This window comes from Oreochromis niloticus, linkage group LG17 (genome assembly GCF_001858045.2).
Source record: "Oreochromis niloticus isolate F11D_XX linkage group LG17, O_niloticus_UMD_NMBU, whole genome shotgun sequence".
NCBI lineage: Eukaryota > Metazoa > Chordata > Actinopteri > Cichliformes > Cichlidae > Oreochromis > Oreochromis niloticus.
This window is the reverse complement of record NC_031981.2, coordinates 12398939-12423530: the sequence shown is the minus strand read 5'-3', so window position 1 is coordinate 12423530 and position 24592 is coordinate 12398939. Positions and strand designations below refer to the sequence as shown.

The following is a 24592-nucleotide window of genomic DNA, read 5'->3' as shown; positions in this document are numbered from 1 at the left end:
AAATTACCTCCTCAACCTGTCTTGTACCTCTCCAGAAGATTCAGGTGTGTTGACCCAGGGTGATATCTAAAATCTGCAGGACAGCGGCCCTCGAGGCCTGGAGTTTGACACCCCTGTCCCAGAGAATGAATCCAATGCTGGTGGGTCTAGACTTTTCATCTAGTTCCAACATGACTTTAAATGCAGTCAGAATCAAAAATAAAAAAAATGTAATTCTTTAATCAGATCATAATCATTATTTAATCACAACAAACAGGTGTATAAACACATGAAAGAATGAATCTATATGGTGTTATGAGCAGAAACCGGAGAGACACATTCCAGGGTCATGAGGGTGCCCTTGGGACCTTTAATTGTAGGAGGGTGAGGGCGGATCGAAAGGTTTTTTTTTACATGAATGAGAACAAAGACGCTTGTTCTTGTAACAGAGATGTTTATTTAGACAACTGAATGCATGCCAGAAAGAACTGTGTTACAGCAGTGGTAACTTTCAGCTCTCTCACATTTCTAACTCTGAGGGAAAGACCCGGATTAGGGACACAACAAACTTTTGAGCGTTGGTAGGGAACACTATCTTGCTCTAATTTATTGCATTGACACATTACTCTCGTCATGAACTCGGGGGGGCGCGGGGAGACAGGAGGTACCATTGTTGAATCAAAGATTAAGGAGCTTGGACCTTAAAACAGCTTTGGCTAGGATATCATGAGTTGTTAATATCACTGTTTGGCAAAATTAATTCACACGTTGCTTTGAGGGATTTTTTTTTTTCCTTTCTTTTTTTTAACCTCTCACACAAAACACGTAAAAAGACAATAAAAAAGATGCACTTACTGTAGGTAGCATTCACATGCAGTATAATGTGTCTTCTCCTCAGACTAGATTTAACATTTTTCTCCACTATTTCTTACAGAAATTCACAGCTAATGCTTTTCAGTTTGGGGAAATTATCTTACACATAATAGCTACTGGATGAAAAATGTTGATGGGATCAGGAGAAAAAAAAGAAGAGGAAAATAGTGAGATGATCTGGTATGAAAGGCAAAAAGAGACAAAATTGTGCTTATCGTTGGTGGGATCTCTGTCAGACGTTTTGTTTAATGAACACACAAACCCCTGCACTCGTGCTTCTAATTAATTCATGTTCAGCTCCCTCAAAAAGGGGGGATTCCTTTTTGACACACAGACATCCGGCCACTTGGTCCATCAAAGATTTTTTTTTTTTTTTGCTGCTGTTGCCATTGTTTCTCCAATATACTGATGAGCCAAAAATACCATAATATCAAAAATAAATGCAACCCTTTCACAAAACAATGAGCAAATAAATAATAATCAAGTGGTGTTCTTGTACTGTATATGTACTGTATATACACAGAGAGTTACGTTTGTCGTATATATGTACACAAACAACTGGCAGTCTTGTTTCAGACTGGGCTTTTAGCATAGCGGACAACTGGGATTTGTGCCCTATAAATCCCAGAAAAAGCAACAACAAAATAACTTATACACAGAATCCTTGGGAGCAGAAGGGGTTACGCACACTGAAGACTACTATGTCGCCTGCAATTTTTGCCCCCCAGAAGTAGAAGCACTGGTTTGGAAAGGAAAGCAAATGAAAAAAAAAGAAGTAACTTTTTGCTTTTTAGGGAGGGCGTAAAAAAAAGAGCCTCTTAAAATAATTAGCTTATTATTAAAACATTAACAACAACATGCACGATGCTTTCCGAGCCTCAGTTGAAGAGGGTTATGATGAAGCACTTTTGCACAGTTGCATGACTTTGCAGTGTTTTTTTGTTGTTTTTTTAAATTTTCTCCATCTAACAATGCTTCTGTCCTGCGAAAACGACCGGTGCCATCTGTGCACACGTCGAGGCGAACCGCAGCCCCTCTGTGCCCTCCAGTGAGCGTGCTGCTCGTCTTGAATTGAAAGACGACGTGAGAGGTTCTATTCTCCTCTCAAGCAGTTCTTCAAAATAAGAGTTTTGAATCCTTTTCTTTTAGCAGTTCACATGCTCAGGTCAAACAGGCCAGCGGGCCGCACTGAATTCCCACTTCTTTCAACGTCTCCACGGCTGTCGTCCCAGCATGCTATGTCCATTTGCTTACCAACGAACACCTCACTAAACATTTTTTTTGTCCCAGTCTTATTTTAGTAGCTTATGTACAGGAGGTTGACGTGTCTGCCAGCCAGTATCCCAGGCAACCAGCATATCCTCACACATTTACAGTATGCATTCCAGTTTTTCAGTCCTCTTCTCATCTTTGTCCTTTTCACAGGTTGTGTGCTTTTGTGTCTGAATGAGAGCTTCACTGACGTTACATGTGCGGAGTTCATGTTTCTACCTAAAAAGTGTTTCAGATGTTTTGCTTTTTCTGCTGTTATGGAGAGGTCACTGAATCACACATTGCATCTATAGAACGTATTTGTGTGTTTTTGTGTGGATGCGTGGGTTTGTGCTTGCATGTGTGTCGGTCTGGTTTAATGTGTCCTTTTTTTTTTCTTTTCTTTTTTTTCAAACGCTGCGTGGAGGTCTTTGAAGCTCATGGGTCCTCCTGTTGCGTCCCTTCTTATTTTCCTGCATCCGTCTCCACTTGGTTGCATGTTGGCTGCTCGCCCGAGATCCCCCTGCGAGCTGAGAACCAGCTAGCCTGGCCTGCCCCTTCTGGCCATTTTGGGTTTTCTGGTTGTTCTTAGGTGCCTGACTGCTCAATATACCCTTTTGGGTATTCTGACTGAGTGTTGGCTCTTCTACTGTTAGATCTCCAGCCTGAAGCCATGGCCGACTGAGAGGTGGACTGGCTTGCTGTTTCTGAGCAGTGGGAGCTAAAGCTCTAGGCTGTAATGCAGAGTTGGACCCGCCTGCGCTGTCAGGCTTGCCCTGACTGTTGCTGTTAGGTGTCTTCACCCTCTTCTGTTTGCGCTCTTTCTTCCACACTCTGTCACAAAACTCCTCCACGCTGTTTAGCTCTGGGTGGTCCAAGAGAGACAGAAAATCTCGGTACCACATCCTGTGTTTGGCTGAGTGACCTGCGCCACCTCCCGCACCAGGAATTCCTGGCAGGATGTCACCCAATCTCTGGGTGGGGATGACCTGGAGGTTGAGGCGTAGCAGAGGCTGGATAAAGCCGTGTTCCACAGCCTGGCAATGGTAGACGCCTGTGTCAAACTGAGTGAGGCTGCGTATCAGCAGACCTTGGTCTGTACGCAGCACTCTGTCATCTAGCTTTATCTGAAATGAAACAAAGAGGAAGACAAAGAATACAATGGGTGAAAATACTGAAAAAAATAATGATGGAACATGAGAATGAACCACAGTTTTTATACATATTCGATAATCTATATCAGAGATGTCTGTATCCTCTTGAATTAATTCACACTTGTCTTGCAGTGCTCAAAAGTACCCAAAAATAACCCATTAGAAAAACTCTTTCCAGAAATCATGACCCAGTTACTCAGAAAAATCCATAAAGTATGATGTGAGAAGTTTTGTGACAGAACTATACAATATTCCTTCTATTAAATTACACCCCCAAACCAATTTCTAATAATCAGATCAGGATTTCTGGAAGGAGATACTGCCATTTAGCCCCCTTACATTCAGGGGAAGGGATATATCTCTACAGCTGGTATCACTTAACCAAGGAAAGTCACATAAGACAAAAGAAAACATATTTTACATTATAATGTCAAATTTGGTCAGGAAAGAAGAAGAACAATGAACAAGGGTTCAAAGGAAATGCCTTGTTTCAGGTCTCACTGAATACATGAATATCGGTAAGAAAGATTGAAGCAAACTCCAAAGGTTCCTTTCAAGCTAACGCTGCTTCACACTGCATGGAAAAACTGCAGCTACATCAATCACCTGGGCTGTCAGCACAGAGTGATGCTGTCCAGCAAAAAGTAGAAGCTGGCTTAAACTTAGCAGCAAATCATGCAGCAAGTGTGGGTGGGCACAGCAAATTCTTATTAGGTTAATTCATAGCTGAACACTATTTTTTGCTGAAACAGTAATATCCTTCCATATAAAATTATTAACGGCTGTGTTTCACATTTCAATAAACCCTCTGACTTGCGGATCTATTACACAGCTGGACCTTTTTGTATCGTATTTCTCTTTGCTCATTGGTACCTAAAATAACACGCCTAGAAAGGCCAGCTATAAAAATACAGCCGCAGTACAAAAGTTAATCTAAACACCCACACCCAGTGGTTTTCACCCTTTTGGGTCTCTGAGGTTAAAGATTAGAAGTGTCATAAGTCACTAGATGATGGAGCAGGAAAGGTGGAGCCCTGGATGGAGATATTTTGTCTGGAGAAATCTAACTATGTGTAATATATTTTATAATCATCTAGCAGTATATTAGCAAGTCATCTTAGGCATACACACCTCAAGCTTGCGCTCGTCGTTGGGCTTCTGCAGTTGCCAGTAGATGAGCGCTCTTTGAGACTTGGGGCTGCACTCTAGAAACATACTGCTGTTCTCCACACCAAACACACTCCTGTCCTCCACGCTGTCCCCTAAGCCATCCATGTCATCTGCTCAATGCAAAGCACATGCAGACAGACTAATGAGATGCAGATGGCATGAGGAGGAGACAGTGTGTATGTGCTTGTATGAAATCTTTAAGGTACCGTGATGCTGAAGGTCTGAGCACTGGGAAAGAGGATCTCCATTTCTGATGTCTTGCCGTCTGGTTCGCCTGTGGAAAAAACGACAGTGAAACTGAATGGAAGTGGTGGAAACAGACAGCTATAAGGACCTGTGGAAAACTAAGTACACTGCATGATCCAGTAGCTTGCAGCACTACCTTTAGCAGCAATAACTAGTTTTCTGTAGGACTTCATCAGTCTGTCACATCATTGTGGAAGAATTTTGGCCCACTCATCTTTACAGCACTGTTGCAGTTCATTCAGATTTGTTGGCATTCGTTTATGTACAGCTCTCTTGAGATCATGTCACAGTATTTCAATCAGGTTGAGGGCTGGACTTAGACTGAATCACTGCAACACTTTTCTCTTTTCTTTTTCAGCCATTCTGTTACAGATTTGTTGCTATGCTTGGAGTCATTGACCTGTTGGATGGTCTTGTCTCGGTCAAGCTTTAGCTGTCGGACAGATGACCTCACATTTGACTCTAGAATACCTCAGTACACAGAGGAGTTCATGGGGGACTCAGTGACTGCAAGCTGCTTAGGTCCTGGGGCTGTATAGCAAACCCAAATTAATACCCCTCCACCACTGTGCTGGCTGTTGGTTTATGGTGTTTGCACTGATATGCTGTGTTTGGGTTTCTCCAGACATGGTACTGTGCATTATGGCCATTTCCAGAAGTCTAGTGGTTTGTTCAAATGTAATTTTGCAAACCTAAGCTATGCTGTCATGATCTTTTTAGAGTGAAGAAGCTTTCTCCAGGTGATCACACCACACACGCATTACATATTTGAGTCCTTTTTCAATTGTACTGTTATCATCTTTGCTCTCAGTTGGCATGCTAAATGTTAGGGTTGGAGATGTTGCCCTTAAAGTTTTTACAGTTTATCTGAGCATTGCGAGGTCTGACCCTGGGGTAAATTTGCTGGAAGATTGTGGAATTATGTGGAACCCAACTCTTTTTGTACATAAATGAGTTTAACTGTACTAATGAAAGTGGATCTGGACAATCCTCAAAATTTTTCAATTACTGTCAGTTAACTCTTTTAACCACATGTAACTATTAGCTTCCAATTCCACTGCTGTAAGCTAATACTTGATTTCACAGCTATATAATTACACGTACAGTGACCAGATTTGACGTGCTTCTCCATAAAGTTTAGCTAACAGTTAGCCGACACTGTTAGCTAACAAATTTCACTTTTTATCCATATGCTATTTAGCCTTTAACATACACCATTAGCTAATAGCTAGCTGTACATTTAGCAAAAAAACAACAAAAACATCTTTTTAGTTACTGACTGTGTTGCAACTGTTTCATTTGTTGACCCATGTCATTAGATTTATGTTTAATTTCTCCGTTTTCTTTATTGCAGGGTTATTACCTTACAATATAAAGCACCTTGAGGTTACTGTTGTTGTTATTTGGGGCTATAAAAATAAAATTTTATTGAAAATGATTACCCATGCTATCAGGTAAAAACTGTTCAACTGTTATACAGTAAGTGAGATATGTTACCCAGATATTCACTTTGTTTCCATTGCTTTTTTATTTAAATCTTTTATGAATTTCTTTTGGCTGCTACTACTTAGTAAATTATACTTTTAGTTAACTTATCTAAGATTAGCTTTGCAAATATCCAGTGGTATATTTGTAACCTGGTTGGGAATCATTGCTGTACATGACAAGTTATTTCTTATGTACTTTTTTATTCCCACCACTTGGGGGCAATGTTTACCCAATGCCCAAGAAAACAGGCACTAACTCAACCTTTAACTCCACTGTTAAATCACATGGAAGGAAAAAAAAACAGCAGAATGTAAGAAACATAAACCTGCTGAGCAGTGAAACTGCGCTTCATTGCCTTCCGATGAGCCGTTATTATGAAACACATACAGCATTGTTTTGCCCTTGAAACGCCTTGTAAAAGCAGGCCCAGTCTTTGTCCTCTCCATATGAAAAAAATCTACTGTGTGATTTGGCTTTTTAATGCGATGGCAAGGCGTTTTCAAAGTCTGGCTTTACTGACTAGCTGTGAATGGCTCCCTAGTTCCTAGTTGTCATGGTTCAAAAAACGCTGATGGCCGCTGCAAAAATCAAATCGGGTGCGAGCCAAACATGAGGCAACGGCTGGAAAGAAGAGAAAGAACCAAGGTAGGGATAAAAAGTACAACCACTGAAGGTTTAAAAAGAAAAAAAAAATGCTCAGCATGTTTGTGTGAATTCTCCACACAAAATTATGACCACTTACATCCCACTTTTTTCACACGTGTCCCTCGTCTGTACATTTCCTGGGCTAACATTCCTGTCTTTTTTGGCCATCTGAGCACGTGCAAGGTTGGGTGTCTGGTTCTCATTCTGGTAGTGAAAATATTTGCAGTGCAGTGGAGAGCTGAGAGAAGCCTGTCCCCACTTTAAACATGGGGTGTGCCACCTCGTCTGTAATCTTGCCAAGCTGGAGTATACCCACTGGCCTACTTCTGTTGGTGTGAGAAGTTCTAGATGAATGAGACATGGGGGTGTCGCGCTATGTGTGTGTATGGGAGGGTAGTAGTGGTGGAGCGGTCAGCCTAATCCTGCTGGGTGACACCAGAGGGTAATTTGAGGGTGTGTATGTTCATACCTCCTGGCTGAAGGGTGAAGTGGTCAGGCAGCTCCTGGTTGCTATAATTTATTGTGTGTTTGTTTGTCTTTGGATATTTGTGCATATTTCTTAATGTGTCTTGGTCGGTAGGATGATTGAAGCACAACTCAGAACAATTGTTACTGGCTAAGTTGCTGGATTGTACTTTTTTGGAATGCATAATTAGTGCGTCTGTGTGTTTAATGACTCAATTTCGTGCCGGTGTAATATTCAGATTACTTCCATGTTTAGAAGTTTTGGCATACAATGGCTATCTGTGTCTGTTTTTTGGAGTCGCCACACTTACTAATAAGCCAGTGGAGGTCTGACGCTAGAGAAATGAGGCTGCGCATCAGGATGCCCTTGAGCATAACATTTAAAACCAATTGTTTTAAAGCCAACCAAAACAGCAGAATGCAGGTGTACTGATAAGTCCCAGGTGTGACTGCATGTGACGACATTAATACAGGATGTTGTTGAAAAGCAGCGTGCATGCTCAGCAAACCCTCCGAGGATAAATAAAGGTTAAAGAAGGGTGTTTAGCGAGTGCGGGCTCCTACCTCTTGGCAGTAGGAAAGTATCTCGAGCACTCAGCACCGTCCCAGGCGCAGTAAGGGTCTCTGGCCAGGCAGCACTCAGCGCAAGCTTTCCCATACACTTCGCAACGGTGTAAAGACATCTGCGATACACCCAGGGCTGAGCCAAGGTACAGCTGTTGCTGTGGGAGTCAGAGAGAGAGCAAGGATGTAAAAATTAAATGTTCCTGTGCGCCTCAGTTGGAAAGGTTCTTGCAAAAAAAGAAGGTGCTTGTGGGTTTAGTTCTCAGTGGGCACATTCTTCGCTTATGGATAACAGTGTATGTTTAAAGACCGAGAATTTCTCGCTTTTTTTTTTTTGTTTTGTTTCACTTGGACCTTTACCCTTGTCAACAGCTTTTGGATTAATTACACAGTGAGAAAGCAAGTTTTTACCTGCTTGGTGGACAGCTCCATAGCAGTAATGGGAGTAGGCTCCTGTACAAAACAAATAAACCCCATTTAACGCCACTTCTACGGACAATATGTGTTTTTATAGGGAGGCTATTAGCACGCAATTACAAAACATCATACCCTAAAGACAGTCATCTCTTCCAGTACAACCTCCTCAAGGTCATGCCAGCTTTCTCTGGGGATCGTCACCACCTTCAGCACTGTTCCTTTATCTGAAAGGCAAAAGACAGCATGCAGTAAGTGTACATGCAGGCCTGTGCTGGTCATACAAGCATCTGTGGTGCATGTATGTATGGTTTAAGTAACAGATTAGAAATACGTGTGTGTGCCTTATTCAAAAATACATGTTAAGTGCAAGAAGAAACATGGAAATAGATCAAAAAATTAAAAACGATTAAAAGAGATTCTCTGCATTAAGCACTCCAGTATATTTTCCTTTGTTCAGTCACTTTTCTTTCTGTTTGGTTTTTTGTATGCGTATAACACTTTTTCAGTCTTTCTCTGTCCACCGTCTGTGTTCTTTTACCCATCCTAATCTTTCTATTTTATTGCCCAGTCTAAAATACAGCTTGTTCTTTATAACTCAGCAGAGAAAAGCCAGCATCCAGGACTCTCTTCATTGTTGACACTGAGACTGGTGCTTTTCAGGTGTCATTTAATGAAGCTGCCAGTTAAAGGCACTGCGAGGCATCTGTTTGTCAAACTATAGATTCTGATGTGCTCTTTCTCAGATGTGCACACAGAGGCCTCCCACTTCTCTTTCTATTCTTATTTCCAGGAACAATAATACTCTGTGAGTTTCAAAGAAATGTCTTTTCTTTGTCCATTACAATACTCCAGATGCTCAACTATCCAAACATTTTGCTCCTTTAATCAGTACAACAGTTTTCAGCTGTGCTAACATCGCTGGGAAAGGGGTTTCCCACCGATCAATCAGCTTTATAAAGTTGATAAACTGGAATTAAGTACCACAAAGAACCACTGGAACACAGGAGGGGTCTTTGTGTGCCTAGACAGATATTCCATTAAAAATCACTAATAATTTATGACTAACGGTCCCGCTAGTCGTTAATTGTCTTTCCCAAAATTTCTGATTATTTTAATCCCATTTTAATTAAAAACAAATTGAGCTCAGTGGTTCAGGCCAAGAAGTTAATCGGAATCAACTGGTATATCAACTGGTCCCAGTGCCATGTGATGGCTCATGATGATATCCTTTTACACACTCGGGTTGCAATCTCAAAAAGTGAAATTTGGATTCTGCAAGCTGCTTTGAAACCCATCTTCACTCAAGCTCCCCCTATTTCAACATAGACATTTGTTAGTGACATCAAGCTTTTTGAGTGTATTAGACACTAATGTCAGTACACTGTAAATAAAAATAAAATAAAAACATAAATTAAAAGTCGGTTAAAAAAAAGGAAAATATTATTGTAATTTTCCGTATCTGTTTTTGAGTGGAAATATCTGTAAATACTAAATCGTAAAAATCTATCTGTGGTTAAAAAATGCCTTTCATTTTAAAACAATACACTGGACTTTATTTGATCTGATTTTGTTTGCAGTGTACAACCAAAAGTACTTATGGCGGACCACCCTGGCGGTGAAATAAACATACAGAAGCACAATATTTATTGCAGTGTCATCTGTTGCATACCTGTGCCAATGAACATGACGTCATATTGCCCATCCTCTGCCTCCACTTTGTCCACCACCAGCTGGGTAAACTGGTAGTCCACGTCCGTGCGTACCATTATGGGACGTCCCCCTATTGGGTGCACCGGGTTGTACATGGCAGGGTGACCCCTGGCGAAGGTGATGACATCATCCGGAAGGTCCTTCGTAGAATCGAAACCTCCAAATGTCTTGCTGGGGCACTGAGATCAAGACGTGATATGTTTGTTTCTTCTAATATCGTCTTATAATGTCTCATTATTGCTCATAAATTTACAAAATTTTTGCTAAATTGCCTTACAGTTCCAGGGCGAGGGTAGGGCACCCTCCCTTGGAAGGGCACCCACTGGTAGTTGGGTCCATCTCTGTGGGCATAGGGACCCAGGAAAACCCTCCTGATGTCTGCCATGTTGTACATACACACTGCTGAGCCTTTAAATATGTTACTGTGGAAGGAGAGAAAGAGAAATAAATCCAGAAGGGGTGAGTTTAAGGATCAAGAGGGGGAGGAAGCAAGAGGGCGGTGAAATAAAAGAGATGACAGAGAGAAACAAAGGGGATTCGTAAATGATCGGTCACAAGACAGGGATTAGGAGCTTGTTAAAAACTGAAGAAAGACAACAAAATGACCCATCATCGCACAAAGACAGAGCGGAGCAAAGTTGTCATTACTTGAGTACAGCAATGACAGATTGGAACTTCTCTCTGATTGCTTCCAGCCTCTTGAGAACAGACAGGAATTTGGGCACACCACCAACAAACCAGGAGACCTGGTTCAGAGCATATTTGAAATCCCCTCCAATATTTTGTGAGCATTTGCTTGAGCCAGATGGGTGGATTTTGCTTCCACAAGGAAAGCAGGCAAGGTCGATCAATCACGCTAAAAAAAAGGGAAGTGATGTGGATTTTATTTTTTCAATTTAAGCTCTTTCGCGGGTCATCCAGAAGACAGCAATTTGAGTCGTGAGTCATTAAATGGGAGAATCGGGGAGTTTCACATGAATATTCCAACGTGCATACTCCACAAGAGTTATTAAATATTCTTGTGGAGATTATGACAGAATAAGCACGATGCTTGCAGTCTATGGAGAGCGTGAAGTCTATAAACCTTCCGTCATATCTATTCATCTATTTCACAGTTTCATAGATTTATTATTTTTTACTTTATGAGGATAAATGCCCCAAATAATCATTCATTTACTTTCCAGGTGTCACATTTTACAATTACAGATTTTCTTTTGGACAGCAAATCTCCTTCACTCGCAGGAACCGAATGCTTCAAAATGATTCGAGATGTCCTTTGTCTTGCTGACTGCAATGGGAAGTTGTATCAGCCTAATTAGGGATGTGGCTGGCAAACACACAGCCGACAGTACTCCACAAAGCATGGAAGATGAATGGATTAGCATTTGAAAATGTTAATTACAGAGAAATTCAATTAACTCCAGGGGCAAAAAAAATGACGCTCCAATATCTGTGCTTATGAAGAAGGGTGAAAATGTGTTTGTGCAGATACACACAGACTCACACAGAAAGAGGCATGCAAATTCACCCCTAGAATGCACACACACAGACACACACACACCGAGGTACACAATCAGACACTGATCTGTCAGTGGCAGCTTCTTTGTGCCTCATTAAGCAGTGATATTAAAAGCCGGTCCCTCTGAATCTCTGCTCTATTCATCTCTGAAAACCGGCCACTTAGAAAACCAATTAAACCACTCTAATTCCTCAATGCCCCATAATTGAATTTTAAAGTGTACGTGTGTGTGTGCGTGCTTGTGTGGGCAGACGTGGATACGTGGGTGTACGCCCACCAGCGCCCACCAACCTCTGGGTTTTAATACATCCCTGAAAGCAGTGAAAAGCCAAACAGGTCTGGTAAAGCAAGGCGCCTGTCACTATGCGTTAGCCTGCACCGCTCCTCTATTCAGCTCGTCTTATCATTAGCAGTGATTGATGATGAAGTGTTTGTCCTCCTCTCGAAGCGGTGCAGAAACAGTACCGGACACACACACACACACACACACACAAAAGCCCTCCTCCTTCCTGAATGCAAATTCATCATCTTCATCATCACGATAAGTGCCACCATCTGTGCCATTTCAACTCACTTATCTGCCCTGCCCCATGCCTTCACCTCTCCACATGCTTCAGTAGAGACACACCCGGCTTCTGAAAACCCCATTCGAAGCTGGGGCGGTGACCGAGGGGGGTGGGAGGAAAAAAAAACAACAACAAAAAACCCCCGTGGATTTCTGTTAAGTGAATATCGTGTTTCTCTCGCTCCCTCCTGCTCCATAATCTGATTTTCCTACAAGCCTGCCAAGGTTTCAGTGAAAAACGGGACAGGTAGTGAGGAATTGGGGAATCGGATAAAAGCAATCTCCAAATCTGAGACGAGGGGAGGGCTACCCTCGGAGAGAAAAGCATCCATGAGACACCTGTAAGTGGATTACGAGAGCGCCGTCTGGGAATTTGACAGAGGCGCACTTGGTCGCTTGCATCGTGCCGTGCCATTTAAAATGGTTAGGAAATTACAGATAAAGGGGCAGGATAAAGGAGGAGAAAAGAAAGGCTTCTTGAAAAGAAATACGAGGCGCGTGTTTTTCAAATGCAGAGGATGAAACCTATACAGGAAGGTTGACCGTTGAAATAATCGAGTCTTTCTGATCTCTTAGCAACACATCAACAAAACAATTCTGATACTACCAGCATCTGTCACGCAGTTTGAACATTTGAAACCCTTGCATGCTCACTTTGGAGGTCAAGGGCATAAGACTGTACCTGGATGTGGTGAATACAGCGTAGATAACAGGATTCTTTGGGTCCTTGGAGCTCATGAGAAACACGTCCTCTAAAAAGCGAGAAGAATAATGTGTGAAGGTGAAGCTCTGAGGTGAGGTTAGAATTTTTCCACATCGAGCAAAGACACAAATAAATAAAATAAAACGCACTTACGTAGTTCGTCGAAATGTGTGTCAATGCCATTGACGCCAGGAACTGCGCATATTAGCCGCGCTTTGAGAAAAGTGGTCCATTTGTTGACCAGGCTCCTGTGACCTCCCATGTCATTCTGCAACAACATTTGAAGTGCTGTCAGCTCACACCTCCGTATGCACTTTTGTTAGTAAGGTCCTTGTAAATATCACATTTATATAAACAGAAAGTTTAAAAATGTTACAGAAGTATTAAGTTTCTGTTTATAAAAAGTATTGCAGTAAACATATTTGTTGTATTATTAGCATTAGACGTGGGTGGGGGGATTGATATGTATTATCGCGATATTTTGCGTGGCCGTATTGTGTTGATACATGGACACCAAATGTCGATATTTTATTAAGTAAACTAAAGTCCTCTGGGAATACTTTGAACAAGAGAGCTCATCTCGTGCACCACCATCCTGAGATAACGTTATCTGAGCAAACTTGCATTAAATTGGCTCACAACAGAAAAACCATCCAGCAGTGGACACACTTACCTTGACAAAGCTACGTCCTAAGCTACTGGTTCAGTCACACGAATAAAAATAGGACTGCAGTCTCCTTCTATATTGTATCATGTGTGAAGTTTTGTGATAATATCATATTGTGGGGCGTTGTGTCTGAAGATTCCCACCTCTAACTAACTTATACCTTATAAGGCATTTATAAGGAAGGTAAAGGTTAACTATGGGCATATGATCGTTAACTTTTTTTCAGCTACTATGACTCTGGCTGTTCATTATTACTTAGATTTTCTCATTAGGACACGTACATGTTACTAAATGGCTTTTTAAGGGCTTATAAACTGATAATTAAGGCACATTATAGGAAGTATGCTACTTTTTTTGTGTAACAGAATCATATTGATGCCACATTACACTGTTATAACAGTTTTGTGGGATTGTGTGTGTTGTTACCTTACACAGTTGTCCTATCCTGGCAATAGTAGCTTTCCCAGTGTGCTCCCCGTCCATGGCGTTCTCTTTGAAAAACAGGAAGATCTTGTCATCTTCGGGGTTGTCGCTCTCAGGGATCAGGTGTATGCCTACGAATCTGGGATCTACAAGAAAGAAAATAGAGGAAAAATAAACAAATAAAGCACATAAACTCACCCCAGCAGACACACAAATACAATTTTACAATCCAACCTCTACCCCGGTGACAGTCATTTCACCCCTATTTTACACCTCTGTAACCAATCCCCCCCCCACGATATTCTCCAGTCACGGCTCGGTAATAGCAGCCCTTCACTTTACACCATGGTGTTATAGTATGTGACTTTACCTCAAGTGAGCGCTCCAAATCCAAATCCCACATAAACCCTGTCTCTAGACCACATCCTCGCAAACACACATGGCTCTGATTGTCCCGGGTAACACTTGAATAAATTTATCCTGACTTTAAGCGCAAGAGGAAATCAAAGCTAAACGTAGGAGCCAAGGCCTTAGGGCTGGGATCTTTTGGTATAAAGGGGGCGTAAGAATCGAGGAAAAGTCGCCGCAGTCACTGAGGCGTCGCCGCGCGTAAAGCGAGCCTACGTCCAAAAGCTCGGGGGTTTAAGCGGAGAGAAACAAGCAGTGCCATGTTACACCTCCATGGGCGTTTAGGATATAGAGTAGCTGTGAAAAAGGAGCGTGCGGCCAAAGTGGGAGGCAGATTTATAAGGGTTGCGCAGGTGCGAGACCTCTGCTGTGAATTGTGTGTACCCCACACACACTTCATACCTCGATCATGAATATGTGCCCTTATATGCAGACCTTCATAAATTTGAGTGCGCACACCACAGATAAAACAAAACAAAAACAAGCTGCTGACCACTGAAGTCATACCACTGATTACCTATAATCCAAAGAAAAACCTGCTTTATTCAAAGGAAATTCAACCATCCATATAAGCAAGAGGTCATTAAAATGTGAAGGAATGCGTAAATAAATCAGGACCACCAAAACTACAGTTTAACCCCAAATCCTTTTAGAATCAGCTGCTATTAGAGATTCATTCCCTGGTTTCTCTATGTTACATTTGAGTACCATATAACCTTGTTGATAAAGCCTCAATAGAATATCTCCACCCCGGTAATCCATGCAATTACAATCCCTTCATTGTGCAGAAGACGCTGGATTCTGCCGAGCCGAATGGATACAATCCCCAGCGTATTTGTTTGAACAAGGTGAAAGATCGATGAGGATTAACGCTGTAACAATGACTTCCTCGGTTTATACTGCTCTTTATTAATATGTCACAGTAATCAGCACTGGCGAGACCCGTGTTTGTGATTTTTGATGGTGCCTGGGGAGGGGGACGTGGGCGGTTGAGGGGGACTGGGAGGAATTTGACTCCACTACAGGAGGAAAACAGCTAAGAGCGGATTAGTTCTGTGGGAAAGAGGGTGGGGGGGGGATGGCACAGCTTGAGGGAAAGGTTCAAACTGACCTTTTGTGGCTCCCTAAGTCCTCTGCGGTGCCGAAAGATAGCCAGACAGACTGAGCAGTCAATAACCCTCACTGCAGCGCTAATCTTGCTAGCACAGGCAAATCCACTGACTTTGTGAATGGGCTCTGATATCTGATGTCTGCACATGAATGGAAATGATTGGAGACTTGAGGCTTGCGAGAGAATTTAATGCCTCAAAGTCTGCTGAAAAGCTCAATGGTATACTTTTCCAAATAATGGCCAATGACAGGGATTTACATCCAGCTTTTAGGGAAAGGTTGAGATCTATATAGACCACAATGGTCTAATTTTACCTTAATAGCAAAGTATTCTGAGTCATGCTATCTAGTTTTTGCAGTCTCAAGTGGTTTATACTTCACTGTTGCTACTAGGAATAAATATAATTGAGAAGCCTTCAGAAGAATACACTATAATAAAAAAATTCAACCGCTGAATTGAACATGAGAAATAAAAGAATTCACTCTAAGCTCGTCTTCTAAGATTTTTTCTTTTTTTTTTTTACCATTCAGCCATCTTGAATCATGCTGCTCTGTTCTGATTGGATGATGATCTCCCAGCGTACGGAAAATGGCAAAGTCCCTTCCCATGAAGTCAGCAGATGTGCCCGAGTACAGCTCTCCATCTGCCAGCGAGAAAGGATAGTTAGGAACAAATGACCAGCTCTGAAGTGACTGCGTCCTCCCTGGAAGTAATGAAAGCACACATCAAACTCACCAAGGAGAAGTGAGGCTGAGAGCATTTTGGGGTCGTAGGGGCTTTTCCCGCGGCCGTTCTCAAATTGTGAGGCCAGTCGGAAGATGTTGTCCTGCGGTGGGAAAAGGTCAAAGATCGAAATGAGGGCAGCGAAAGCCACAACGAGCATGGTTAAAGGTACATTTATAGCACGTGTTTCAAGTTACAATACATTCTCATTATAGTGCGCTACTTTGGGGGGGTGGGATGCAAAAAAACACTTCCTCCAGACGGGAGAAACAAGGAATGTTTTATTACACTGCTGCCTTTTGTTACCAAATGCACCAAAAAAGGGAATATAAGCAGTAAAATGAAGTAAAAACAGACACGACCTCTGAGTCTTTTAAAGAAAAGCGAGTGAGTTTTTTGTGACTTTTAATTTATTCAATCAGTTACAGACTGTCAGCACTACTTTAAACTGAAGTGAACGCCTCTAGGGTCTACCCCTCCCTACTGCTGGACGGCAGGATCCATGCTAGTACATTGATTAACCTGTAGAAGTTTCTCAAGATGACTGATTAAACTTTAATGCAGGACGGAAGGCTGTTAAATATTCGACAGCTGTAATTGAACCATGTAGTGACCGCTTTTTTCCACTGCTTCGCACAAAAGACAACACTGATGAGAAGATAATCGTCAGACGGAATGAACACGGCTGTACGTTAGACGATACTCAGACTTTCTCTCACATGAATTTACTATAGCGCTGTTGTCACATTTCATGCCTTCTTAATGAATGCTCAGTTTAAGATTTAAATGACTCTTTGCATATATATAACTGATTAAAACCCCAAAACATTTGGTTACAATAAAAGCCCTGAATGAATTACCTCTGCCTTCTTGCCCATTTCCAGATAAGCACAGATGGGGTGGAAGGCTCCTGTGCCACAGATGTACAGATGGGTCTGGTTGTACGGTTGAAGGACACGGATGAAGTTAGAACACTCCTTCTAAAATAGAAATGAGACACGAGAACATAAAGCCTCCATTACTTTAATAACTTAATACAGATCAGGCATATTCAAATGACAAAACTGGGTTTATCTATGGAACAAAATACGATTTTCCAGTGAAAAATCTAATTTTACATAAGCTGGTGTTGGTGATGTAAAGTTTGTTCTAGTGATGAAGTTCACACAGGTTTCAGTGGTAATCATCAAATGTAAATAGTTGTTTTTTTTATATATTAATGCAAATACCTTTTACCAAAATATGACGTAAAATTTGCATTTCTTCTAATACCAGTTTGCTAGAAATTTAAGCATTTTTATGACCATAAAAAGTAAAAAATAAAAACCTTTCTTTATTTTGGAGACTAGAGTGTGACAAGCAAACAATTTTTCACAAATCCTAAATATAACGAAAATACTTTTTAAACTTGCAATTACTGAGGATATCTTTTTATTATATGAATATATTATTTACAGCATGTATGAAGATCGCTTGACTATAATAATTCGCCTTCATATTAATATGTTCATATGTCAATATGTGTGAAGTTGTCGATAACAGTGCATAACTTTAGCCATGCAACAGCAACTATAAACATTACTTTAAAAGACTGAATTATTTATAACTTTTATATATCCTGCGGTTATAATATGCTGCAGTTGTGCTGCAGGCATAAGGTTAAATTATGTTACAGGCTGGTGGGATGAGTTTTGTACACCATGCATAAAGTTTTACACCACATTTCACATGACAATAAAGTTAAACAATCATAAAAACTAGCATAAAACAGACCTACATTTTGGCCAGTAATGTGAAGTTTTTGGCTGTAAGGCTGTGGCTTACAGGATACTGTGAGATATAAAGCTGGAAAACTGTTTTGAATACATTTTTGTTAATGTGATACCTATCTTTGTTTATGCTGTAATGTTACCAGTGTAGGATATTATACAGCCACATGCAACTCTGTGACCTTTGCTCTTTATGAAAGATCTGATATGTTAACAGTAACCTCGTTCTGCCAATTGCCACCTTCATATCATAAAGTTTAAATTAACTGGTATGCTTTATGAAAACAAACTTGACGTTTTTATTAGAGAAAAACTGAAAATAGAGACTAATAGAAAGCAGAATATAATATAGCAAAGATTTGCTGGAATTTAATTTTAAGCAGGGACTTTCCAGTTGGTGTGTGAAATTGAGTCTCTTTTAAGGAAATCCCACCTGTAAGGAAAATCAGGCAAATCTACCACAGATCTTTAACAACCCATATGTTTGAATTTACTGAGGATATTTGGGTTGGCGCTGCAGTGCGTGTTGAAAGTCCCAGTGGTGTGAGACTGTTTATTAGAGTGCTAATCAACGGGATTGGTTAATGTAGGAGGCCTATTAGCAGCCTTGAGGAGCTGATTTGGCCACATGTGTTTAAGAGATTAGGCTGGGGTTTGCCTAATTATAAATACATGCTGGATACCTACCTAACAAATAAGTACACATTTGCTCAGGGATTTGCAAATACAGCACACATCACACAGGCAGCCAAATTATCCTTCTTCTTCCCTCCCTAAAACACATGTATCTGTTCAGTCTTTCTAAGCTCGCAGACATTTCGCTTTGATGATTTGATGGTGTCTCTTATATGAGCCGTAAATGGATGCTGACATTTTCCAGTGCTGCTTAAAATAAACTCTGGGATCACTCACTGCAAAGCCGCCTCCCCCCCTCAAAAAAAGCAGAATTTTCTGTAATTATTCTAAAAGGCAAAAACTGTTGTTTTAGCTCTAACTGTTTCTCCTCCGCAGTAACCTGCACGAAGAGAAAGTTTGACATTTTGGGAAAACCACTGACTTTTTGTTTTTAAAGGCATGAATACCACTCGCATATCTGTGTGCCCGAGAGTTAAATAGCTTAGCAAGGTTGTTAGCTGGAGGCCTGTTTGAAGGTTAAAAAAATGAGCTTGTCCATGCATTTGTTTGTATTGTGAAAAGTGTAAAAAAAATAGAGTTTGTGGTTTTACAGGAGGCTACTTCATTCATTCATGTTACAATAGCTGAAAAAAGACGCTACAGCATAAGGTAGAAAAACAAACTGAACTGGATCGCTATGCTGTTAGTGTTTCTGAAACATGAAATTATCAATAATATGACCTACTGTGAGGTACGGCCCATCCAAGAAGATGAGGCTCCAGTTCTGCTGAGCTAAATTCTAGTATTTCTGGTACATTGCCCTAATTAGCAGGGATTGCTAGTGTTAGCTGATAAATATGGTAACTTCAAACAAACCAGCATGGCATTAGCCAAACTGCTAATGTTGAGCTTCAAAATATGAGGTTCAAAACCATATACTGACCACAGTACTGTGCAAAAGTTTTGAGCCACCCTTCATATGCTCTTGGATAATCTGAGGATATCAAAAAAGTTGAAGGCCTAAAAACTACCTACAGCAGATAAACAGTATCTGGAAATCATGTGCTTAAGAAATGAGAAAAACTCCAGCTGACCAGACACAGGACCTGAATGATGCATCTGACCCATCAGTCGATCAATCTACTGTTCATCAAAACATCATTAGGAATGCTTTGAGGGGAAGGGTAGCTGTCATGAAGCCATTCTTATGGAAGGCAAACATGGAGAAAAGACTGCGGTATGCTATATTACTCAAGAAGTGGAGAGAAAAGCAGCGGCGCTTATTAAGTGATAAATGCGAAGTTTAAATGTTTGGCTCAAGTCGTCAAGGAGGAGGTCAGGAGGGAGGAACAACAGTGAGTGACTACGGCCATCTGTAAAACATGATGGAAGCTCTGTCATGGTTTTGGAGCTGCATTTCAGCCAGTGGTGCTGCGGATCTTATCAAAATTGATGGAATTATTAATAATACCATGAGATTTTGATAGACAATTCAGTACCATCTGGAAAGCATTTGATTGGAAACGGCTTGATCCTGCAGCATGACAATGATTACAAACACACTGCCAATGCAAAGCATATCTTGATAGAAAAACACATAAGGGAACACTATCAGTCTTTGACTTGTCTCCCTAGAGCCTGAACCTCAATATTATTGAAGGAGTCACCTTGACAGAGGATGGAAATAAAGACAGCCTTTGAATGTTTTTCAAGAGAAAGACTGGAGAACTTTTCCTTAAGATTATTTCAAGAAATTACATGAAAACTTTTTGTATCCACAAGTCCATTGGACTCCACTTGCCTGCCTGTGTTTTGTGAGCATGTGGACTCGCCGTCCTTGGGGCACATGCATAGTTGATGAATTAATTCAATACCTTAACTATGCATGTGCCCCAGGCCGCGGACTTCAAGTGGACTTCAAAGAACTATAACGGGAATGACTGGGCTGTTGTATCTCCAGTTGTCCATGCCCGTGTGCGCAACCGAGTTAAATCAAGGCTCAGGAGAGTTTAAGCTTTGGTCATATCAAATATTGATTTTCAAGCTCATTAGAATTGTAAAAACTCAGTTTTTCCCTTATATACTGTATTTTAATGTATATTTATAGATGTTTCAGTAAGTCTCTGCACCTATTTACATTTTCCAATAAAAAACATAAAGAAACAAGGGGTGGACCAACACTTTTGCGCAGTACTGTGCATCTATCCGTCTGTGGTGGAGACTCCATTAAGTCCTTTCCACTTATATTTCATTGATTAAACAAACTAGATCGATGTTAATCAGTGAATGTTAGAGGTGTTGGCAGGCAGATTTTGTTACCTGTTGAAATGGCCAGACTGGTTAATTTCCTGTTTCCTGTCTGTTTTGTAAGGTAACTGCCTGATGCTGTTACAGCATCTTAAAATTTATCTTACAGACTGTAATATCAATACTCTTGTCTAACTTTTGGAAGAAAGCAAATAACTCTATCTCCTCTAAGTCCAACTGTTCTCTTAATATAAAATCTGTGATAGCATGCTAACAGACTGGGGTTTTCCATGTATTTAAACACCTTTTAACTATGTGTGTTATCATTAACTTAACTTGAAGCCCTGTAGCTGACCTTAACCCTGCAAGTCTTTGTGTGTCTGTGTGTCTAATGGTTTTACCCTCTGTGTACTGCTGAACAGCGAGCGCGCATGTCCCCCCACATCATTCTCACGGCCCTCGTTATATACATTTCATCAGCTTCTATAATCCCCTCCAGGGTCAGCTCTGTTTGGGATTTTACACGGCTGTCTCAGTTAGAATCATTAGCTCCGTGGTAGGTAGGTCACACCTAAACACTGAGAGACGGTCGTTATGGTCACTCAAACCTGCGGCTCTTTCTTATTCCGTGGAGAAAAATGACTTCCCTGATCACAAACCATGTCATTATGTGAAAACCGCAACACCCGCAGAGGATAAATGAGTCATTACTGGATGATATTAATGGCTCTCGTTGGATTGGTTGTTAATGCTGACCTCCCATGGGCAAAATAGGTGGACAGATTTGTAAACATTTAAATGACTTGAATGAATTTTAGATAATGCTGAGTTCTCTAGTTCAATAAAGAAAATGCACTGGAAATGTGGGATAACTCCAGAGTATTATTTTCCCATTAATGTCTATAATAGCTGGACAGCAAATCCGAAATGACATCAGGCACTTCTACGAAATCGTAAATCCACACTCTGAACGCTTTGTTCAGTGAATCAAATGCAACAACTTGGACCATGTTACACAGCCATTCTACCACGGATAGTGATACAGCCATCAGGCATTTTTTAGGGGGCAGCTGTTACATTTGTTCTGCCGCTGTAAACTGTGGTTTGGGGAAATGCATCACTATGGGAGCTCTGAATGCTTTAGTAATGTCCTAATCAAGGCCTCTCCGTGCTGTACTCTGTCTCTACTCTCACCGCCTCATTTTCAAGGGTAAACATTTTCACAGCAGGCAAATACCTCATCATTGTATTTTGTGTGATGTTGTGCTGCCAGAGCACACTCTTTCCACTGCACGAGGGAGTGAAGGTGAAGTATTGCCTACGTGGTTGTGCGAAACCCAAAAAGTCACTAGTGAGTTAGATCCCAGTGGAACCACTATGATTTAAAAAGACTGCGCAATTCCCGATAATCCTAAAAACCCAGCAGCACCGCACTCGAGACTCATCCAGCTATGAAATTAGGATCAGATACAATGCAGCCAGGGCCTTTCCAAACAGAAACACACACACATACAAATAAAGCACACTAACACCATTGTGCTTACAAAGTCAGCAGCATAGAGTGCGTTCAGCAAACTTGCGACATGTGAGCTAACACACCGCGTCAGATAACGAGAACTCAAACAATACACTCCCACATAAATATGCACACAAACGCGCACTCTGAGGCACATAGATAAACATGCTCCCAAAATTAAACTGTACATCGCAGAAGCAAATAAGCTCATTGTCCTTGTGCCCCCGACATGCTGTGTACACTATCGTGTGACCGAACATCTGCTGTACAGTGTGTTTAGATGTAGGTGTCATTGCGGGACAGCCTATAGAGAGTACAGCGTGCCAGAGGTGAAATGGAACACGGGTACTGCACCATGACTTTTATCTGAGCTGATTTAATACCTCTTCGTGCTAGTGTTTCTTTAACGACTGCTGGGCCCTGAAATTATTTCTGTCTTATATTGTTATTAGGATGTTAAAAAAAACAAAGAAGGGAAATTTGAAGACAGAGCAGACATGTAATTTCCGTGACAAAAAGCAAACATTACACGGAACAGCTCTAATCATGACGCTGTTATAAATGTGGACTTACCCCTAGGTCTTTCCCTGCCCACTTGCATTCATCCCTCTTAGAGGGGGTGGCGGGCCACGCAATCTGTGCAAATGAACAAAAAAAAGAGAAAAAAAGCAAAGTCATATCATGCTGGGGGTTGAGAGGAACATTTAGAAGTCATTTCATGAAACACTAAACTGGAAGGCAGTGAGTCGATAGAGTGAATCAGAGGAAAGAAGCAAGCCTCGTGTAATTCCAGGACATGATTTAGAAAGATATTTCCTGGATTACCCACCTTTATTTCACTTTATATCTTTGGCAATTCCATCAGAAACATATGTGCACACATAATAAATATAAGGACGTTGAAGAACAGCGCAAGATTGACTGCATTAAAGGGGAGTAAAGAAGAGTTTTATTGACAGACATGAAAATGAAAAAAAGAAATAAAATCTGATGTTTTATTGAAATTGACTAATATATGTTTTATTGCCCTCTCTGACATTTGCTGTGTCAATACAGGCATTTTATACAGCCTAAACAGGGGTTCTGGTTTAAATTACAGCGTTTCTACGCTTGAAATCCTCGCCATAAGGTTGTACTTTTCGCTTCAAATATGAAAAGAAACCAGGGTTTTGCTACTTTGCTTTGGAAGAGATAGGTCTCATTGTCATCCATCTGTGGCCTCTGGTGTCACATGAATTAAACACACATGGGGCATATGAAGTGTATGAGCATGCATGTGTGAGCTGTAATAAGTACGGGAAAGATTATACTCAATTATACTGCAAAAATGGGTGCGACAGAGCTGAACTTTTTGCTCCTGGCCACACAGATGTCTGCCGACAATGGAAATGTATGCATATGTCCATGCCCAAATGTATGCACGTACACATATCCGCACGGTTATGCGCTTACAATAGACACACACACTGCTCACTCTATTCCTAGATTTATCTCCTCTCTAGATCAGCTGACTGTTCCCCTCATGGGATTCTGCATTGCACATTTTTTAGGATAATTACATTAGATTTGCTTAATCACTGCTTTTTTGGCCTTTATCTCGTAATGATGCAAAGATTAGAACAAAAGAACGAAAAGGAAAGGAGGGGGCAAAAAATACACATCCGAGCCAAGGGCAAAAGATTTAAAAGACGCACTTTCCCCTCTCCGCATTGACTATGTATTTTTCAGCACTTTCATTCCCTTTTTCAGCTCTCTGCAGCCTGCAGGCAAGTCTGCGTCAGTCTTGTGTGTCTGTGATAGAAGCCTGAATCAGATAAAAGAGACTGTTAACCTAGTCCAGGTGGAGTAATGGAATTACGGACAGCCTCGTCTGGGCCGAGACAGACAGTGGGAGGGATGAGGGGAGGGGAGAAAGTGATGGAGTAATGGACTCCAGAGGGAACAGCGGGCAGGGGAAGATGGAAAGAGAGAGACGACTTTTAGACAAACCTGAAACGAGAGTTTTACCTGTTTGTTGTCCCTGTTGATATTAACGAGATCAAATGAGAAAATGTGGTCCTCAGCTCCAACCAGCAGTCTCCCTCGCTCCTCGTCCAATAGGAAACTGTCGTAGCTCGAGCTGTTTGCCAAGCCATTGAAGGTGATGAGGTTACTAGACTCTAACATCTCTGGAAGGAAAGAAGAAAAACATGGTGATTCTTAGATGCACAGAAATGGTGAAGAAAGGGCTTTTTAAATGACAAAAACAAGTCTATATTTATCCAACGCACTTCCACCAAGTTTGGACTAACCACAAAAGGCTAGTGTAAAAAATGCATTTGCAACACACAGTATCTTTTTGATTAAATATTGCATGAAATCACA

General features: G+C 41.1%; 1 protein-coding gene across 2 annotated transcripts in view; it reads right to left on the bottom strand.

Annotated features, from left to right (window-relative positions):
• Nucleotides 1–416: 416 nt before the first annotated feature.
• sema3aa (sema domain, immunoglobulin domain (Ig), short basic domain, secreted, (semaphorin) 3Aa) overlaps nt 417–24592 on the bottom strand; it is a 36027-nt gene continuing 11851 nt past the window's right edge. For both annotated transcript variants that reach the window (XM_013271210.3, XM_005451613.4), the window contains 16 exons: nt 24236–24396; nt 22802–22864; nt 16942–17061; nt 16094–16184; nt 15882–16001; nt 13843–13985; nt 12903–13017; nt 12729–12798; nt 10240–10384; nt 9922–10141; nt 8385–8476; nt 8247–8288; nt 7836–7993; nt 4634–4701; nt 4389–4537; nt 417–3230 (listed from right to left, as the gene is read on the bottom strand). In XM_013271210.3, coding sequence (XP_013126664.1) covers nt 2514–3230; nt 4389–4537; nt 4634–4701; nt 7836–7993; nt 8247–8288; nt 8385–8476; nt 9922–10141; nt 10240–10384; nt 12729–12798; nt 12903–13017; nt 13843–13985; nt 15882–16001; nt 16094–16184; nt 16942–17061; nt 22802–22864; nt 24236–24396 — 2474 coding nt within the window. In that variant the 3' untranslated portion in view covers nt 417–2513. The remainder of the gene's footprint in view (nt 3231–4388; nt 4538–4633; nt 4702–7835; nt 7994–8246; nt 8289–8384; nt 8477–9921; nt 10142–10239; nt 10385–12728; nt 12799–12902; nt 13018–13842; nt 13986–15881; nt 16002–16093; nt 16185–16941; nt 17062–22801; nt 22865–24235; nt 24397–24592) is intronic.